Source organism: Pseudocercospora fijiensis, assembly GCF_000340215.1.
Source record: "Pseudocercospora fijiensis CIRAD86 unplaced genomic scaffold MYCFIscaffold_7, whole genome shotgun sequence".
Classification (NCBI taxonomy): Eukaryota; Fungi; Ascomycota; class Dothideomycetes; order Mycosphaerellales; family Mycosphaerellaceae; genus Pseudocercospora; species Pseudocercospora fijiensis.
The window spans coordinates 2,108,462-2,125,418 of NW_006921538.1; the positions used below are offsets into that span (position 1 = coordinate 2,108,462).

The 16,957-nt window shown below is 46.5% G+C and overlaps 6 protein-coding genes across 6 annotated transcripts; 4 read left to right on the forward strand and 2 right to left on the reverse strand.

The window, feature by feature from the left end:
* Positions 1 to 7,415: 7,415 nt before the first annotated feature.
* MYCFIDRAFT_156019 (uncharacterized protein) lies at positions 7,416 to 8,106 on the forward strand (the record flags this gene model as incomplete). Its single annotated transcript, XM_007931046.1, has 3 exons — positions 7,416 to 7,521; positions 7,586 to 7,763; positions 7,816 to 8,106. 3 exons carry the CDS (start codon positions 7,416 to 7,418, stop codon positions 7,982 to 7,984), a joined length of 453 nt encoding a protein of 150 aa, XP_007929237.1. The 3' UTR covers positions 7,985 to 8,106.
* Positions 8,107 to 8,650: 544 nt separating this feature from the next.
* Positions 8,651 to 10,615, forward strand: MYCFIDRAFT_212000 (uncharacterized protein). Its single transcript, XM_007931047.1, has one exon. It carries the CDS (start codon positions 8,968 to 8,970, stop codon positions 9,793 to 9,795), a length of 828 nt encoding a protein of 275 aa, XP_007929238.1. The 5' UTR covers positions 8,651 to 8,967; the 3' UTR covers positions 9,796 to 10,615.
* Positions 8,651 to 11,126, reverse strand: MYCFIDRAFT_204508 (uncharacterized protein). Its single transcript, XM_007931048.1, has 2 exons — positions 10,792 to 11,126; positions 8,651 to 10,719 (listed from the first exon to the last, which is right to left on the reverse strand). Exons 1-2 carry the CDS (start codon positions 11,090 to 11,092, stop codon positions 10,121 to 10,123), a joined length of 900 nt encoding a protein of 299 aa, XP_007929239.1. The 5' UTR covers positions 11,093 to 11,126; the 3' UTR covers positions 8,651 to 10,120.
* Positions 11,127 to 11,457: 331 nt separating this feature from the next.
* CYP51 (lanosterol 14-alpha-demethylase) lies at positions 11,458 to 13,224 on the reverse strand (the record flags this gene model as incomplete). The annotated part of the gene is made up of 3 exons (XM_007930561.1): positions 11,458 to 12,629; positions 12,720 to 12,732; positions 12,781 to 13,224. The coding sequence occupies 3 exons, from the start codon at positions 13,222 to 13,224 to the stop codon at positions 11,458 to 11,460; spliced, it is 1,629 nt and encodes a 542-aa protein (XP_007928752.1).
* A 702-nt stretch (positions 13,225 to 13,926) lies between these two features.
* On the forward strand, positions 13,927 to 14,499 carry MYCFIDRAFT_63438 (uncharacterized protein; the record flags this gene model as incomplete). The annotated part of the gene is made up of 1 exon (XM_007930684.1): positions 13,927 to 14,499. One exon carries the CDS (start codon positions 13,927 to 13,929, stop codon positions 14,497 to 14,499), a length of 573 nt encoding a protein of 190 aa, XP_007928875.1.
* A 1,134-nt stretch (positions 14,500 to 15,633) lies between these two features.
* Positions 15,634 to 16,573, forward strand: MYCFIDRAFT_212002 (uncharacterized protein). The gene has a single exon (XM_007931049.1). The coding sequence runs from the start codon at positions 15,651 to 15,653 to the stop codon at positions 15,993 to 15,995; it is 345 nt and encodes a 114-aa protein (XP_007929240.1). The 5' UTR covers positions 15,634 to 15,650; the 3' UTR covers positions 15,996 to 16,573.
* The last annotated feature ends 384 nt before the right edge of the window (positions 16,574 to 16,957 follow it).

The following is a 16,957-nucleotide window of genomic DNA, read 5'->3' on the forward strand; positions in this document are numbered from 1 at the left end:
CTATATTGCAAACCTTCTAAATATACCTTTACTGCTAAAGAGGTATTATTCCTTAGCTTCCTCGTGTTAACCGAGGGTATTAAGGCTAATCCTAACCGGATTAAAACAATTACTAAATAGCCTGTTCCTACGTCTATTAAGGAGCTTTAATTATTCCTAGGTTTTGCTAACTTCTACCGTCGGTTTATTAAGGGTTATTCGAGGCATGTAATACTACTAACTAAGCTTACTAAAACTAAGGCTAACCCGACTAGAGAGTTTAGATAGACTAATAAAACACAAGCCGCTTTTAACGGTCTAAAGTAACGCTTTACTAAAGTCCCCTTATTATACTATTTTATACTAAGCAAGCAGATCCGTATTAAGACTAACGCTTTACAGTTCGCTATATCGGCTATTATGTTATAGCAATTAGATAAGGACAATTACTAATTTACTAGCACCTAATTGCCTTCTTTTTACGGAAGATAATCGATATAGAGCGTCGATACGAGACCTACGAGCAAGAGCTCTTAGCAATCGTAGAAGCCTTTAAGTATTAGCGCTACTATCTCGATAGTGCTTAGTATACGATTTAGGTCTATACGGACTATAACAACCTACGTAGAATTACGAAGGTTACTAGGGTTATAGGTCGATAGGCTAGATAGGCCGTCTACCTCGCTAGGTTCGATTTTAATATACTATATCGGCTAGGCGTAAGTAACCCTACTAATAGCCTATCGAGGCGACCTAATTACGATAGCAAGACTTAGTATATTAATTTATTATTTCTAACCCTATAGTATAAGATTACTATAGCCTGTATTGTTAATAAGCAAGCGTAGGATAAGCGGACTTCTAGACCCTGTAGTAGTAACAAATACTATAGCGGAGTTGTCGTTCTTCTAGTGCGCGTTAGAAAGGACGTAGATCGCTCGAGCTATAATAACTCGATTAAAGACATTGCTATCTATAGTAATAGCCTATATAGCGACAGCACTATAGAAGAGGTTATAGTAGTTCCGGCTACTAGTACTATTAGATATATATAATGCGTACCTCGTTCGATAGTACGGGTGCTATTAAATAACCTTGCAAATAGGGATAGTTAATCGTTTATAGATAAGCTATTGCGTGCTTAGTAGAGGGACGCCTTTGCTATCGAGCGTATTAATAGGCTTGTAAGTAGACGGGCGACTCGATCTAGTAAGAGTAACAATAATTAGTCGATCGACGACAAGGGTTACTTAAAGTTTAAGGGCAGATACTATGTCCCCGCTAAACAATCGATTAGACAAGAGCTTTTAAAGAGGCACTATAATAGTAAGCTCGATAGTTACTATAGTATAGAGAGGTCGCACGAGCTACTATCGCGTATATACTACTAGCTAAATAGTAAGCGGTATATAAAGGAGTATATATAGACCTATACAGTATGCTAGCGAGTTAAAGCACCGAAGCACTTGCCGTTCGGCGAGTTGTCTTCGCTCCCGGTTCTAAAGAAGCTATTTGCTAAGCTAATAATAGACTTTATTATAGACCTTCCTCCTACTAAGCGTAGGGGCAGCAAGGATGTATATAATGCTATCCTTATTATAGTAGATCGATTTACTAAAGGCGCTCGATATATCCCGGTACGCAAGGATTGGACTACTATTAATATAGCAGAGGCGCTATAGACTAACATCTTCTATACCTATTAGGGAACCCCTAAGGGGATAGTATCCGATCGTAGATCGATACTAACATCTTACTATTAGAGCGAGATTTGCTTATAGCTAAGACTAAAGCATCGGCTATCGATAGCCTTCTATCTATAGACTAACGGTCAAATAGAGAGGCAGAATGCTACCCTATAGCAGTACCTGCGCAGCTATATTAATAAGAACCCCGAGGATTAGGTCAATCTCCTATAGCCTATAGAATTCGTATATAATAATAGCGTACACTTATCTACTAAGGTTTTACTATATATAGCTATAATAGGCTAAAACGCTACTCTACTACAAGATCTATTTACCTCGCTCGAGGCCGAGCGTAAGGAAAGGGAAGCGCGTTAAGTACTAGAGATACTAGCGGCAATAGAACGTATCTAGAAGATACGGGAGATCTATACTAAGATAGTTAAGAAGCTAACAAAGGCTTAAGAGTACTAAAAGACCTACTACGATAAGCGCTATATACTAATAACCTTTAAACAAGGCGATATAGTTATGCTAAGCACTAAGAACCTCTATATCCGCAAACACCTATTACCTAATAGTAAAACAAGGCCTAAGCTCGCACTAAGATACATTAGCCTATTTCGCATCCGAGAACCGAAGAGTAATAGCTAGGCCTACTAGTTATAGCTTCTACCCTATTACACTATCTATAACACCTTCTATATCTCCCTCCTTAAACTATACTACTAGCGCGAAGGCGATAAAGCGCCTGCTAAGTTAGAAGAAGTCTTAGCTAATAGTAAAGAGCTATAGTCTATAGAACGTATTCTAAAGTATTAGACTAGGTAGGGCGAGAAGGAGTACCTATTAAGATAGCAAGGCTATCTACCTAAATAGGACTTATAGGAAGCTAAAGCCTCTTTTAAAGACATAACTGAGTTATTAGATAAGTATTGGACTAGCGTAAAGAACAAGAAGAAGGCTAAAAGCTCGTAATGTTACTAAGGCCTAGAACTAATGCTACCCCCGGGGTGCTATTAGCTAACTAATTAGAGGCCGGCAAACTAGGACAATAAGACTATACTACTATAGTAAACGCGCACCGAGCATTAACAAACGCGCTATAATGCGTTAACTAATCGCCTACTCTTTTAAGGACTCTACCTCTTTACTAACGCACCCTATAGGTCCCCCTCTTATTCCTTTATTCTGTCGAGGCCTCGAGGCCTAGGCAATCGGCGAGGGCGGCGCGGCCGGCGCGGCTATGTTAGTAACAGTGTTGCGGAGTGTGTTATTAGTTAAAGAAGAAGATTGAAAGCGAGGTAAAGTTAGCGCTAAGACGACTAGCGCCGCTATTATTAATACTACTTGCTATTGTCGCTGCACTTGCGAAGACAACCTTACCTATACTACGGCCTAAGGCCGGAAGCGCGCTATACTAATCAAGTTAAAAGAATAGCTATATCAAAGGTTTAATTAAAACTTTAAGGCTAAGTTAAAACTTTAAGCCGCTTAAAAGATTGAGCGACTAATAGACTAATTAAAGGCAAAACTATAGAGCTAAGCTAGCCGGGGTCGATCTTACGGACAATAGGTTACTCCTCGATCTATCTAACCCTTTAAGCGAGGCGAACCTCTACTACTGCACTTATAATAGCCTTTACCTATAGAAACTAGACAAGCTGTGTTTTTTAAAAGATAAGATAAGATTAACAATTAAAGGCTACTAAACCTAACTAATTAGGGCTAGCGAAACTACGAACAATAATAGCCCTCGTAATAATAAGAACAACCCTCGGAAGCGGACATAGCTAGGTCTTTTAAGAGTAGACGCAAAGAACTCGGTACGACATTACTTAGAGCGGAGGCAGTGCTACAATACCTCGTATACCTATCTATTATAGTAGGGAAGGTGCGCTCGTATTGTAATTAGTCGATAGTCCTTAATTCTTATAGCTTTATGCCCCTTTACTTTATTGTATATAAGGATATCGCAGTTAGAGTTAGACATTGTATTGTATTAGAGGTAAGGTTTGATATAGTTACATAATTAGGTAGTTAAGTGTTTAATTTAGCGCAGGCTAAGCAGCTTATTAGACTTGCTAAGTTAGCGGCAATAGAGGTCGTAGAATATAGACAGGCTACGAGGGCGCGGCCTTTAGAAGGGAAGCGTATATTAGAGGCTATACGTAATTGGTATGTAACTAGCTCGAGTAAAGCTAGGGTCTTAGTGCCTTAGGCAGGGCTTGGCGCTTGGCGTTGGGCTAACTAGCCTGCCTTCCTCCTTCTCCTCCTAGTTCTCTATCGAATACTACTCGTACCTACTACTACCCTATCTACCTGCTAATATACCCTTCTCATACAAAGGTCTAAAGGGTAATCGAGCGCTTCCGAGCTAGCGAATACTAGTCTAAACTCGCCTACTATTAGAACTTTAAAATCTCCTATATAACCTTTAATAACTAAGTCCGTAGCCTCTATAGTAGCTTAGTATAGTATAGAGAGGGCTAGAAGGGACTAAATAGTATATAAAGAGCTACTCTAAAAGAGATAGTGCTAAGAACAATCGGAATAGGGTTTCTACTAAAGTATAAGACTATTTAAGGGTAGGTAGAGTAGATACTTACTATAGACCTAGATTATAACCCTCTTATAATACCTCTTATAGGCGTCTACTAGTAACTAGCTAGCTCGTTTTATTAGGTAAAACGATAACCTACGACTTTAGTAGACTACTATAGTAGACTACTACCGCCGTAGCGTTACTAATAATCTAGAGATATTAATTAAATACTTTAAGAAGCTAGAGAATACGACAAAAGAGTATAATATTATAGTTAAAGATATAGCTAACCCTAAAGAAGCCGGATACCTTACTAGTTACTACGAGCGTTACGCGTAACTTCTATATCGTTATTTATACGCGTAAAACTAAGTCTACCTTTATATAATAACCTAGCGGTCGTAAGTAGATAATAACTATTAAAGCTACCTAAGCCGATAGTTATTATATACCTCTATTCTTTGTATTTAAGGCGAGATAGGTTACTAAAGCGTTATAACGGCAATTCTAGCGCTAATTCTAGTATATAGGTACTAGCTTTGCTATAAATAATAATAGCTAGTCTAATGCTAAGTTTGCCGCTTAATAGATATAGTATTATAATATCCGTTACCCTCTAAGTAAAGAAGGCAAATAGCGGTTACTAATAATAGACGGTTACGATAGTTACAAGTTATTTAGTTTCCTATAGTATGCCTTAGCTAATCGTATACAATACTTATACCTTCTAAGCTATTTAACCGCTTGCTACTAACCGTTAGATTATAGCGTATTTAGACCTTACAAACTAGCCTATTTAAGCTAGTTAATATAGCGCTATACTGATTGTAGCCTAGTAGCCGTTACTAGGACTAGCTTCTTAGAAATCTGCTCTAGCCTATACGAAGAAGTCTTTATACCTAAGATTATAGCGAAAGCCTTTATAGGGATAGGTATAGTGCCAGTTAACGTAGAGCGAGTAGTTAGTAAGCTTCTACGGTCCTTTCGGCCTATAATACCTCTACTACTACGATAGTAAGAAGGGGTAGAATCGTTACTAGTTAATATACTACTAGTAGTAAGAGACTAAGAATACTAGTTATAGGTCTACTACTAACGCTACGAAGGCTACTACTATAAGAACTCTACTAGCAACCGGTTATACTAGTAAAGCGCCTCCTATTTAGTAGCAATCCTTCTATACTAATAAGCTATAAGCGACTAGGGACAATAGCTAAGAAGGTAGACTTCTAGGGCTTGCAATCTACCTCTAGCAACCTCGGGTATACTTACCTACCTTATACCTACGGCCTACGGCTAGCTATCTATAGTACTAGCAAACGAGTAGCTAATAAGTTTAAGAAGACAGCTAAGGCGGCTTAGGTACTCGTACTACTCGAAGTCCTCCTTATATAGGCTAAGTCGAAGTGTAGGCAAACCTAGTTATAAGTAGCCGGCTAGTAGAGCTATAATAATACTTATAATCCGATATTACTTAGAGTTAGGCTTAGCTAGCCCCTATCTAGGCTTGAAGTAACTTAGAAATTAGAATAGGTATTATTCCCCGGCCTCCTTTGTCTCTTTTCGGAAGAAGAAGCCCTTAAATATCTTAGATAGGTACTTCCGGATAAGTAATCGTATAATATAAAGGGCTAGATATTCTAGACAATTACTAACTTATAGTATACTATCTAAAAAGCGTTAAATATCGAGATTCTTTACTTATAGCCCGATATTGCTTATTCGGAACTTGCCTATACCCGGGTTTGACTGTAGAGTGTAGGGCTCATCAAGAAGAGAAAGAAAATCCGGCGAAATGGGTTGATCGCCGAAAAAGCCCGAATCCTGCTAAAAATAGACGCCCAGAACACCTTGTGATGTCGAGTGCTTCTTGGCCTTTGACCGTCTCTCTCTCTCTCCATTTTTTCACTTGGACACTCGCCCCACTGCTGCGCGCAGCTCCATTCCATCATCTGTAATCACCGGCTCCACGGTCGATCAGCGCCGGATGGCATCATCTTCGTATCGAGCATATCCTGAGCAGGTCACCAGGGAATGGCTTTCTGCATTGCGAGCCTGTGCTCCTCAGAGTACCTAAGCGCGACAACACAAAAGCGACCGGGTGTACGGAGAGCGAGATTGATGACGAGTTTCCCTCCCATTCCTGTCGATTCGCGAACGTGAACTCGGCGCGGCGCGGCGGATGTTGCGATGGCAGGCTATAGAGCAAATCAAGGCCTAGATGGTTAGACTGTCCGGGAGGATATCCTGATGCTCTCATCAGAACTCGAGCAGAAGATATGGGCGATGTTGAAAAGTCCGGGCGGAAATACTGCGTCCGGCATTGTTGTCGTGGGTTCAAGAGCACGGCGAGGACTGGCCCTTGACCCGCGACGTGTCGGTGTTCATGGAAACCACAAGCTCGATCTCTTTGAATGACATGAGGATAACACTACTGGGTGTCCGTCTTCGACCAACAGGAATGGGCATGCCGTGACGGTGTGACCTCTTTCAGGACCTGCACACGGTCAAGCTTTCGCGCAGATGCCTTTGAAATGTGCCGCCGCCGAAGCTGTGTGGCGTTCCTCATGTCTCACGATGTTCTCTGCCCGATTCTTTAAGCACAAAATCTCACATTGCGGGCTTTTGGATGCTTGGATCTTGTTTGCTCCTTGTCTGGGCCACGCGGCAGTATATATCGGCCCAACCATGGCACCAAGTAGGCTCTCAGCTTTCCCAGCCGCGCTTCAGCTCTTGCCAAGATATTCACTGAATCTTATTATTCCCTTTGCACAATATCGATTAAGGCGACTGCCTGTTCAGGAGCACCAACAGGAAGCCATCATCATCAGGAGCTGAGCTTGCGGATCATGTGGCATACGAAAACGAACACAGTGAAGATTCGATCACGGCGATCTCAGACCCGAAGGCGCCAACGGCACAACGGTCGGTAAGAATAGCAACATGGCTTGAAGTGGTATGATTGTGGACTTGCCTGCGATCTCCCATTCCTTCTCAGCAGGCTGTACCCGTATCTTGAACTTCAAGTCTAAAAGGAGCGATTGTGATCCGAGGAGAATCATCATCGCTATATATTAGGTGTAGAAATCTCTTGGTCACGGTCATCGCCTTCAAATCTCCATTCCACCATCATGCTCGGGCTCACTTTCTTCTTGGTGTCTGTCACCAGCATCGTTGCAGCGTACTCGACGGCGCCGAAAGGTTATATGGGAACACAATACGCATCGGCCGTGGAAGGGCTCACGCAAGCCGGATACAAGGCATCATGGACCATTGACAGCAAGAACTGGACGGCACTTGGGGAAGTCATGAGTAAGTGTCACACAAGAATACGTTCGCCCGAAACCTCTGCTGACCTCGACCCTCCAACTTGCAGCAAAAGACATCTACTACGACAGCTCAAGCCTGGGAGCCTACGGAGGGAAATCAGTCGGTCTAGACGAAGTCACAGCTGCTATCAGCGCCGCCGGTAAAAACGCGAAGACCGAACACCTCGTCACAAACCTCTATGTCAAAGAGCTGCAGACTCCGACCAAGGCTAGAGTCATCACATAGTAAGCTGAATGGATCTGCGTGAATGGCTGCAAGTGCTAATTCTTGGACCAGCATTACATGGTCGCATTGGGTGGAAAGTGCATTGAAAGACATCACCAAGACTTTTAGGATCTATTACATGTGTGATGACATTTGGGTGATTCAGGATGGAGCTTGGAAAATGCAGCATAGTATTGTGCAGAATATGGGGTATAAGGCTGAGGCTCCGTACTTTGGTTGAGATATTTGCTCCTCTTGGTGTTGAAAACGAGTATGTCATAATGGACGACCATGTTACAGACAGACAGACAACATGTGTTGACCGCCGTATCGTAATCATAACAAGCCGCTTCCTTCGATCCAGCAACCGGAAGACCGACCTAAGCACAAGCCGTTACAGGTTAATTATTGGGGTTGGGGTTGGTGTCGTAAAATGTGCAGTGTATCGCTGTGCGAGCAATCCAAGCATCATGAAGCGGCTGCTCGTGTATTATACTGCGTGTTATTCTCGTGACCGGTCCATTCGTGGTGTACTTATCGGCGTGAGTATTGTGAGGTCAAAATTCAGGCCTCTTGTTGGAGCCTCAGGTGTCCAAAGACCTTTACAAAGCTAAATTTGGCCAGCCAATCAGAACGCCTTCTCAGGCGCTCTACCTTCAAGCTCAAACAGCTTCACCTCCCTCCCAAAACTTCTACACTGACAGCGAACCGTTCGCCGCGAGACCAGGATGCGTGATGCGAGACACGCCCGTACTACACGATATGCGCCCACACACCCTTCACCACAAAAACCATTGGACGCCAGTCATGCCGACCTACAGGCGACATACGTTGGCAACATCCACGACGCAGGCTCTCATAGCATACTGCACCTTTCGTGAATTGACCTGACATCCTCCATTCACTCGTCCACGATACGTAGTTTTGCCTTCTTTCAACATTCACTTGTCCATCTCTTCACACAAGACCTTTGTTAATACTGCTTTGCTGGACAAGCACTTTCGTTAAGACAACAGACAACGCCTTTGTTTGAGCCGTTGCTTTTAATGAGACATAAAGCGCTGCGCGCACTCGAGAAATATTAAACCGTGTTTGCACTCCACCTCTTTGACGGCAGACATTCAAAGCAGTTGCAGGCAATTGCTCACGACACTTACGACTTGACGGCCGATCACCATATTTCAACATCTATCGACCGTTGGAGAAAACTCTTCATCCCTCCACATGCACTTCCAAGAAATTTTCGAAAAAAGTCTCAACGACAACATGTACGAGACCGACGACTGCCAACCAGGCCGAGCGCCACCAGCAGAAGCCATCGACGCCAACATGGATCTCAAAAAGAAAGGCTGCCCGTCACCTCAGCCACACGTCCAAGACCATGAGCTGAGCGAGAAGAAAGACCACCCACCACGCTTCTCAACACTCTTCGGCTCGAGCCCAGCTCCAGCACCCCAGCCACCACCACGCGAATACGTTCGAGAATACTACCCCGAACCAAAGCGACAATCCGGAGTCTTCATCCCAATGCCCCTCTTCATAATCTTCGCAATCATCCTCTTCTTCGAAAGCACGATCCTCTTCGCCTACACAGTCATAGGTCTCTACAACAACGCTCCAAGCCGACTCTTCCCATGGGCCGGGGCTGGAATCGCAACGACTTCTGCTGTATGCGAACACAACCAAGCACCATCGATCATCAACGCTCCAAATTTCATCGTGCCAGGACAAGGACCAGCTCATCAAGGAACGGAAATCATGACACAATTCGTCACCTTTCCTCCAACACAGAGAAGCAGCAGCACATCTTCCTCCTCGGCCGACACAGCAGCAGCCATCACGGATATCGCTGCTATCCTCGGATCTCTTGCATCGTCAACCACTTCTTCCGAGTCTCAAAGCATCGCGATCGTAACCGTGGCGCCAGAACGTAGCACCGCTACATCGATAAAATTCATCACAGAGGATGCTTCGGGTAATGTCGTTTCTGCTCAGCCGACGCCTACTGTCACTCAAACCACGTTCGTCGACCCACCGAAGTCTACTGCATAAGATGCGAGAAATGGAGCTAATTGAAATGTACAGAGCTTGAGTCGGAACATGTAGATGGCTCAGCGATGGAGTTGGAGGGTATAGGATAGTTCCAGCGGACAGACTTGCAGCTAGCCCGGCCAATATCACGGCTTGCACAATCATCCATTCTTCCCGTCATGCTTGTCCTTCGCATCTCTTCCACCTTCTACGGCTCACATCTAGCACATATATCTCTTTCCCTACACTCCTTCCAGAACTACTACCTCCCCATACCCAGCCATCCACTTTCCCACATGCAATTATTTTCCCTCAACCAACATAGCTCATTCCATTTCTCACCTCCTCACCCAGGTAGCTCCCTAACCTCATCCCTCCCCCCAGGCATCTCACTAACCTCCCCTCTCATCAAAAATTTCCTCTCACCAGCACGACTCCCCGCCATCTCCCCAACCTCCCTCGTACCTTCCATTTCCGCAACCTCATATTGTGGCGCAGGACTTTGGAAACCACCAGAGCCCGGGAACTGATCACGTTTCTCAGCAGCTGTAGGAGAAGACAGATCTTGGTTCTTAGATTTCGATTTCGCCTTTTTCGATCTTCTGAGGAAGAACCATATCGCACCCCCGATAATTGCGAGCCCGGCAACTCCACCCACGACGCCGCCGGCGATGGCTCCTGTGGCTATTGGGGTCCCGCGCGGGGCTGCGGCGGCGGATACAGGGCTAGCTGTGGATGAGGTTGAGGAAACGGATGCTGTTGATGTTGTAGCGATTGAAGAAGAGGAGGAGGATGTGGCTAGTGCGACGAGCGATGTGACATCCACCGAGTATGTGGTCGCAGAAGGGTTTGCAGCAGTAAGGCTCGAATAAGTCTCATTCATCAAAAGTTGTGAAACATCAGCAATGAGATTGTCTTGTGTTGCGACGCAGACGTTGATTTGACCTATGACCTTGTCAATATTTCCCGCGTGCCTAGTATTCTTGGATTGTCGTGTAGATTAGATATATTCCTTACCACTCCGACTCGTACACCTCTCCCCACTAGTCTCACTCAAACAACACCAGCTTCCATCGCCACAAGTCTGCGTGCTTGCGGAGTCGGTACAAGAAGTAGAAAACGCGCGACATGCGTTATAATATTCTCCAGAACAACAGTAGTATTTGTCTTTTACGCTATCGTAAGCGCACATGGAGAAAGGTGCTTCGCAGCCGAAAGCGAGACCGTCGCAGCCATTGCTGGAGTTGAAGTAGAATTGTGTGTAATCGGCGGATGTGAAGCTGACGAAGATTGTGCCTGCAATTGCTGAGAGCAGCATCGTAGACTGCGACGAAAATTGGTGTTTCCCTGTTCAGGCGGAGTTCGTCGACATTTCTTCTGTTCAGCTCAACACGGACCCATACTCAGCCCTGACAAAGGATTTCTTAGCGTGTCGAGCTAAAGTGAATTGGCCAGGCGACACTGCATATTTCGAGATTGCTTGGCACAATCCAAGCGCTTGGGAGTTGAATTGACTGGCTTAACCGCGGTGCCTTTACCGAGACAAAGGGATGCCTGTGGCTGCGTTGGTAGTGCGCTGCAGGTTGGTTCTTCTTATAGAATGTTATCGTGTGACAGATGGAGGGAAGCTGCAGATATGGATATAGTTGTCTGATTAGCATTAACATACTCTTACTGTGAAATCTATTTCTTTTCTCTCCTCTCCCATCGCACGACGGCTGGCGAGAGAGGTCTGCTGAACAACGAACTGTAATCTGTGCCGACAACTTTGTCGCTGCCGTCGACATTGTAGAGCTTGAAATCGCGAATCACTTCCGAGGTGATGGTCTGGAGCTGGACATAGGCGAATTGCTCGCCGATGCATCTATGTCGGCCAGCACCGAATGGCAGATATGGTGATGCGGCGCCTTTGCTGACGAGACCATAGCCGTAATCTTCAGTCTCTTCGGCGACGCCCTCCTTGACATGCTTTGGTGCGAGATGTGCGTACTTCTCACTTGGGTTCTCGTCCCATCGGTGGGGTTCCCACAGCATAGCTTCGGGGAAGTGCTCGTCCATTCGTGAGGTAGCACCGGGTGCAGCAAGGAGGGAGTGTGTGGTCGGGACAACGTATGGTGTACCTTCGAGTGGCATCGGAGACTTGACTTGTCGCAGAATAGAATGGATGGGAGCATGAAGGCGGAGTGTCTCCTTGACAACTTGATTGAGGAGTGGAAGGCGCGAGATGTCGGCGTACGTTAACTCCTTGATTGATCCATCTGCGTTGACGCCAAGCACATCCTTCTGTTCTTGAAGGAGCTCATCCTGGATATCTGGTCGCGAAGCCAGTCGGAGAAGGATCCAGCATGAGGTGGACGAGGACGAGTGTTGACCAGCCATGAGAAGGGCAATCATCATGTGCGCAATCTCCTTATCTGGAATTGCTTGACCATTCTTGTACTGACATTGCATCAGATTCCAAATCATGTCCTGCTCTTTCTCTCCCGAAGTAGGCTCGCCCTTTTCGCGTCGCTCTTTGATGATCGCTGTGTAGACTTCCGCCATCTTCTTCTGTGCGCGATCGCGTGCTCTATTCTGTGGCAGTGGAGCCCATGGAAGCATGAAGTTGATGGGAGTGAAGCCCATGTCGAGATCGTGGTAGAGGTCGGCAAAGGAGGAGTCGAATTTTTCGCGGACTTCTTTGCCCTGGAGCGAACGGCTGGCGGTGTAGATAGTAAGCTCAGCCATAGCAGGCGGGAGGTCGACGGTGCCGTGGGTGGATGCGAATTTCTTGCTTGGATTGTCCTTGGAGAAGAAGTCTTTGGTCTCTTTGGTGATCAATTTAACGTAGGACTGGAGGGCGGAGGAGGTGAGGCCTGGAGGCGCAGGTTAGCAAGTGTATCGCTCCAAAGTGGAAGCTCATGTTGAGAGCGCTGTCTCAGACGCGGCGGAGTCAAGTCACTGACCATATTTGACGAACTGTATAAGTTAGCATTGTCATAAATCCAGCTTATTGTGTGCACGCACCTTCTTCTGCTCCATGAGCTTCGAATTGGGACAATCGTAGACGACATCTGTGCCGAATACTGGCGTAGTAAGTGGGCTATAGATCTCCTCGGCATTGACGTCCTTGAGCTTTCCATTCAAGATAAAGACGTTGCCTTTAGTCCCCAGCACCACGGTGGTCTTCTTGCCAAGGAGGATGAAAGTGAAGCAATCTCCGTATTTTTGACGGCAGGCGAAGAAGAACTTGTAGGGGTCGATGCCATAGGAGATAGTGCTGCCAATGAAGGGCACGTAGTGGAATACTAGCGGAGGTTCGTTTGGATTTCTGAAGAGCAGCTGGCGCAACACGTTAAGCAACACGGATACGGCGAAGAAGATGCTGAAGCCGAGGGGGACTAGTTTCCATGTCGCTGTCTGGCCAAATTGCGCGTCGAAAAGCGCCGCGGCGTCCTGGAGGAGCCCCATTGCGCGGAGTCAGTGATGTTGATGTTGGTGTAGGGGGTTAGGCCAAATCACCAAGATCTTGAATGATTACCCTTCAGTGATGTTCGAGTGGTCCATGGGCAGGTGCTATCGTACGAGATTTAACATTTCGGCAGTCGCGTCACTTTTTGGCGCTAGTCATGCAGGAACGGGACACCCCTGCTTCTCATCAATTGCGAGGGTCCAAGGGTCCAACCATCACGCCGCATCTCGCGAAGTCGCGTTGCAATTGCCCTCCGGAGGTGATGTTTCTGTCGCACATATTTCCCTCTGATGCACGGAGTATGGGGAACTGACGCCCTGCGATATGACCTTGGGACGTCGGCGAGATGGCTAGATCCCAGGTTGAGTGGGAGGTCGCATGCCTCTGATCGCTCGATACAAGACGCTCGGCATTCGGTGCTAGAGAAAGACCATTGTCTGCAAAATATCCAGCTCTGCTCGATATGTATAGCAGAGTCATACATCGCGGCGCTCCCAGTTGCTGGCCAGAATGCCAGAATCTTGAGGTAGACTCGACCTCACTCGATTGCCGAACCGTAAGCCGAAGCAAAAGCGCTCCTCCACCTAGGTCCAAGTAAACAGCTCTTTGCCCCCTTCCCTCACCTTCTCTCTCCTATGCTCCGCATCCTACCCATTTCCAGAATTAGCAAAAGACCATTCACCACAACTGCAGTACCCAAAATGCGCATCCCCTACGCCTCCTCAACCCCTCCGACAGACGCCTCCCAAGAGACCCAAGACATCTACAACCGCATCGCAGAACGCCGCAAACCCCGCCCTCTGATCCCCCTCGACCTGGCCCTCCTCCACAACCCCCAAATCGCAGACGGCTACAACACCTTGCTGGGCGCAATCCGCACCAAATCTTCCTTCCCTTTACATGTCGCCGAACTAGCAATCTGCTACATCGCAGTCCTCAACACCGCAGTCTACGAGTGGAAAGCTCACGCTCCAATCGCATTGAAAGCTGGAGCTAGTCGGCCGGCCCTTCAAGCTGTTCTTGATAAAGATGTGAAGAATGAGGAGGTACTGAGTGAGGAGGAGAGGGAGGTTCTGGAGTTTACGTATCAGAGTACGAAAGAAATAAAAGTTGCGGAAGATGTGATGAGTAAATTGAAGAAGAGGTGGAATGATAAGCAGGTTATGGAGTTGACGATTACGGTTGCGGGTTATAATATGGTTAGTAGGTTTCTGGTTGCGCTGGATGTTACTGAGAGTAATGGTGAAGATATGGTGATGCCGAAGGAGGATTGAGGATTGTATACATGTGGCTATGGGTTCGCTTCTTGACCGTCCTGATGACTGTTTACGGTTGCATCGGAAAAGATGGGTGGATGTCAGACTCGGAAAATGTGTACGACGAACCGGCAGGTCTGTGAGAGGCTGATTGGTTCTGCGGTATGAGGGATATTCGGAAGGCGTCTTCGGGGAGAGTATGGGTCAGAGGAGATGAAGAGACGTTACGGATTGGTACATGACCGAGGCTATGAAGACCAATGCCTCTCGTGGCATTGACGAACAAAAAATATTTGCTCTCAAATGCTCATTCATGTCCTGGATCTTGGGGAGCATTCGAGGCTAGGAGAATGTGAAGAGAAACGGACTCCAATTTTATATTTCACGCACATATCTGTACACATCTTCACTTCACTCAACCCATTCTATCGCTCCAAACTACAATCGATTTCGCTTTCACCGATCTTTCACTTGATATCTTACGCATCTAAATGCACACATCTTCACTTAATCTGTTCTATCGCTCCAAACTACAATCGATCACGCTTTCACCTATCGTTCACTCTACCGCCTTGGTCTACAAAGCATCTTTGAGCGACTTTCCAGCCCAAAAGCAGCGAGCACCAACCAGCGGTGGGAATCCTCTCTGGTGATTATGGAAGAAGAAGAAGAACTGTTTCGTTGGTCGAAGAGCAATGTTTTACAGAGCTTGAAACGTTCGGAACAGACCACACTCACATGTTTGCAAATTGGAATGTGAATTCAGCGGATATGTGTCATTGCATGTGACGACAAGCCTTGTGACATTCACAATGTGTTGGCAGCGCCGCCAGTTGGCTCATGCATGCATCATTCATTTATACTCGTCGTGGGGCCACCTAGATGGGAGCCTTGTCTTCAACATATGTTCATATGAAAGTCCCTATGCTTTTTATATAATGCTTGACTGAGGTCCGGAACACCAGCCGGTGAATTCGACCGTGTAATAATGAATCAATTGAATGATGTTTGATGTCGCGAGCATTCAGGAACAAAACACCAACAGCGAAGTCGCTCGGAAGCCGCGCACAGACCGCTGAAGTGGAACTGTGGAAAGCTGCTTGAGCTCTCCTTCACATCGCCCTCCTTCGTCGTACTCCATCACGCATCAAACGCTTCGATAACATACGATGCTGCGAAAGACAGCTCTGCGGCCTTTCCGGCCACCACGATCATCACGCTCTTTCACAACGCGTCCTGCTCTGCGCCAAGAACAACAACCTCAGTACCAAGCACCATCTCTCTCTCCTGAACCAGCGCAACGTCCAAACCCGCATCGAGAGGTGTACACAAGCGGTGGCGCAGGACGAGCAGTGGCTTACAATTTCCTGATTGCGATGGTTACCTTTCAAGCGCTATACTGGAGCTGGCTTAAGCTGGAAACCATCGAGGTCAAGAAGGAGAAGCAGGATGAGATCAAATCTCTGGAAGGCGAGATTAAGAACTTGACGGGGATTGAGATGAAGAGGCGATGAGTATTACAAGGTGTTGGCTCAGCATAGCATGAGCTGCGAGATGGGTGCTGCTGCTCTGTCATGGGACAACAGGCAGCGATCTGCGATATCTTCACACGCCGCCGTGGAAATAACGTATTGAGAGTGAAGGCCGGAGACGGCTTGTATTCACGAATATTTCGGCAAGAGATAGCAATGGCCGGTCAAGTAGAATCCGGATTCGCAAAGGCATTGGATCATTTCTGAGAGCCCTCCGCCCGAAACAGTGGGTCTTGGCGTCGCAGCTGCCTGGTTGTTGCCTTGTCATCGAAGGCAATATATCAACGCTTCAGACCGATCACACTCGCTCGCCACCCACAACAAGCGCTGGCTCATATGGCTCGAACAACACGACAGAAGCGCAAGGAGATGGGGCCTCCAGAAGGTACTCGACCAGATGATACCAAAGAGATGGCATCTTTCAACACACTTCGAGCAGTGGGGCGACAGGTCGCAGACAGCAGTCTTGTCTCGAGCATTTGATGCAGAGCGCAGGAGTGGCAATCAAGATACCGTTACGTACATCTCCATCTCCACCAATTCAATCCACTTCCTCTCCGCGTATTCTGGCCTTCTGAGTCCCATCGCATCCCGAACAACGTGATACTTGGGTCTAATTGTTGCTTTCACCTGCTTCCTCGCAAGAAACTCGAAATAGAGTTCAACCAGGCGAAGACGTGATAGTCGTGGCGAGCACAAAGCATTCCCATCTCACGCTTTCTTCTGCACGATTAAATAATGTGTTGCTAAGCACGAGAATAGCGCTACAAAACAAGTCTGGAGCCAAGCCACTGCTAGAGAAGAAGCCGCGGATGAGGTTCGTAGCTTGTGCGTGCTTGATATCCTGCATCACGCCATTCTGCGCTCCATGTCGAACTAGGATCAACGACTGGATCTCACGAAGCGCCTCCACAGACAAACTTCCCCCAGGTCGGCAATTCCAT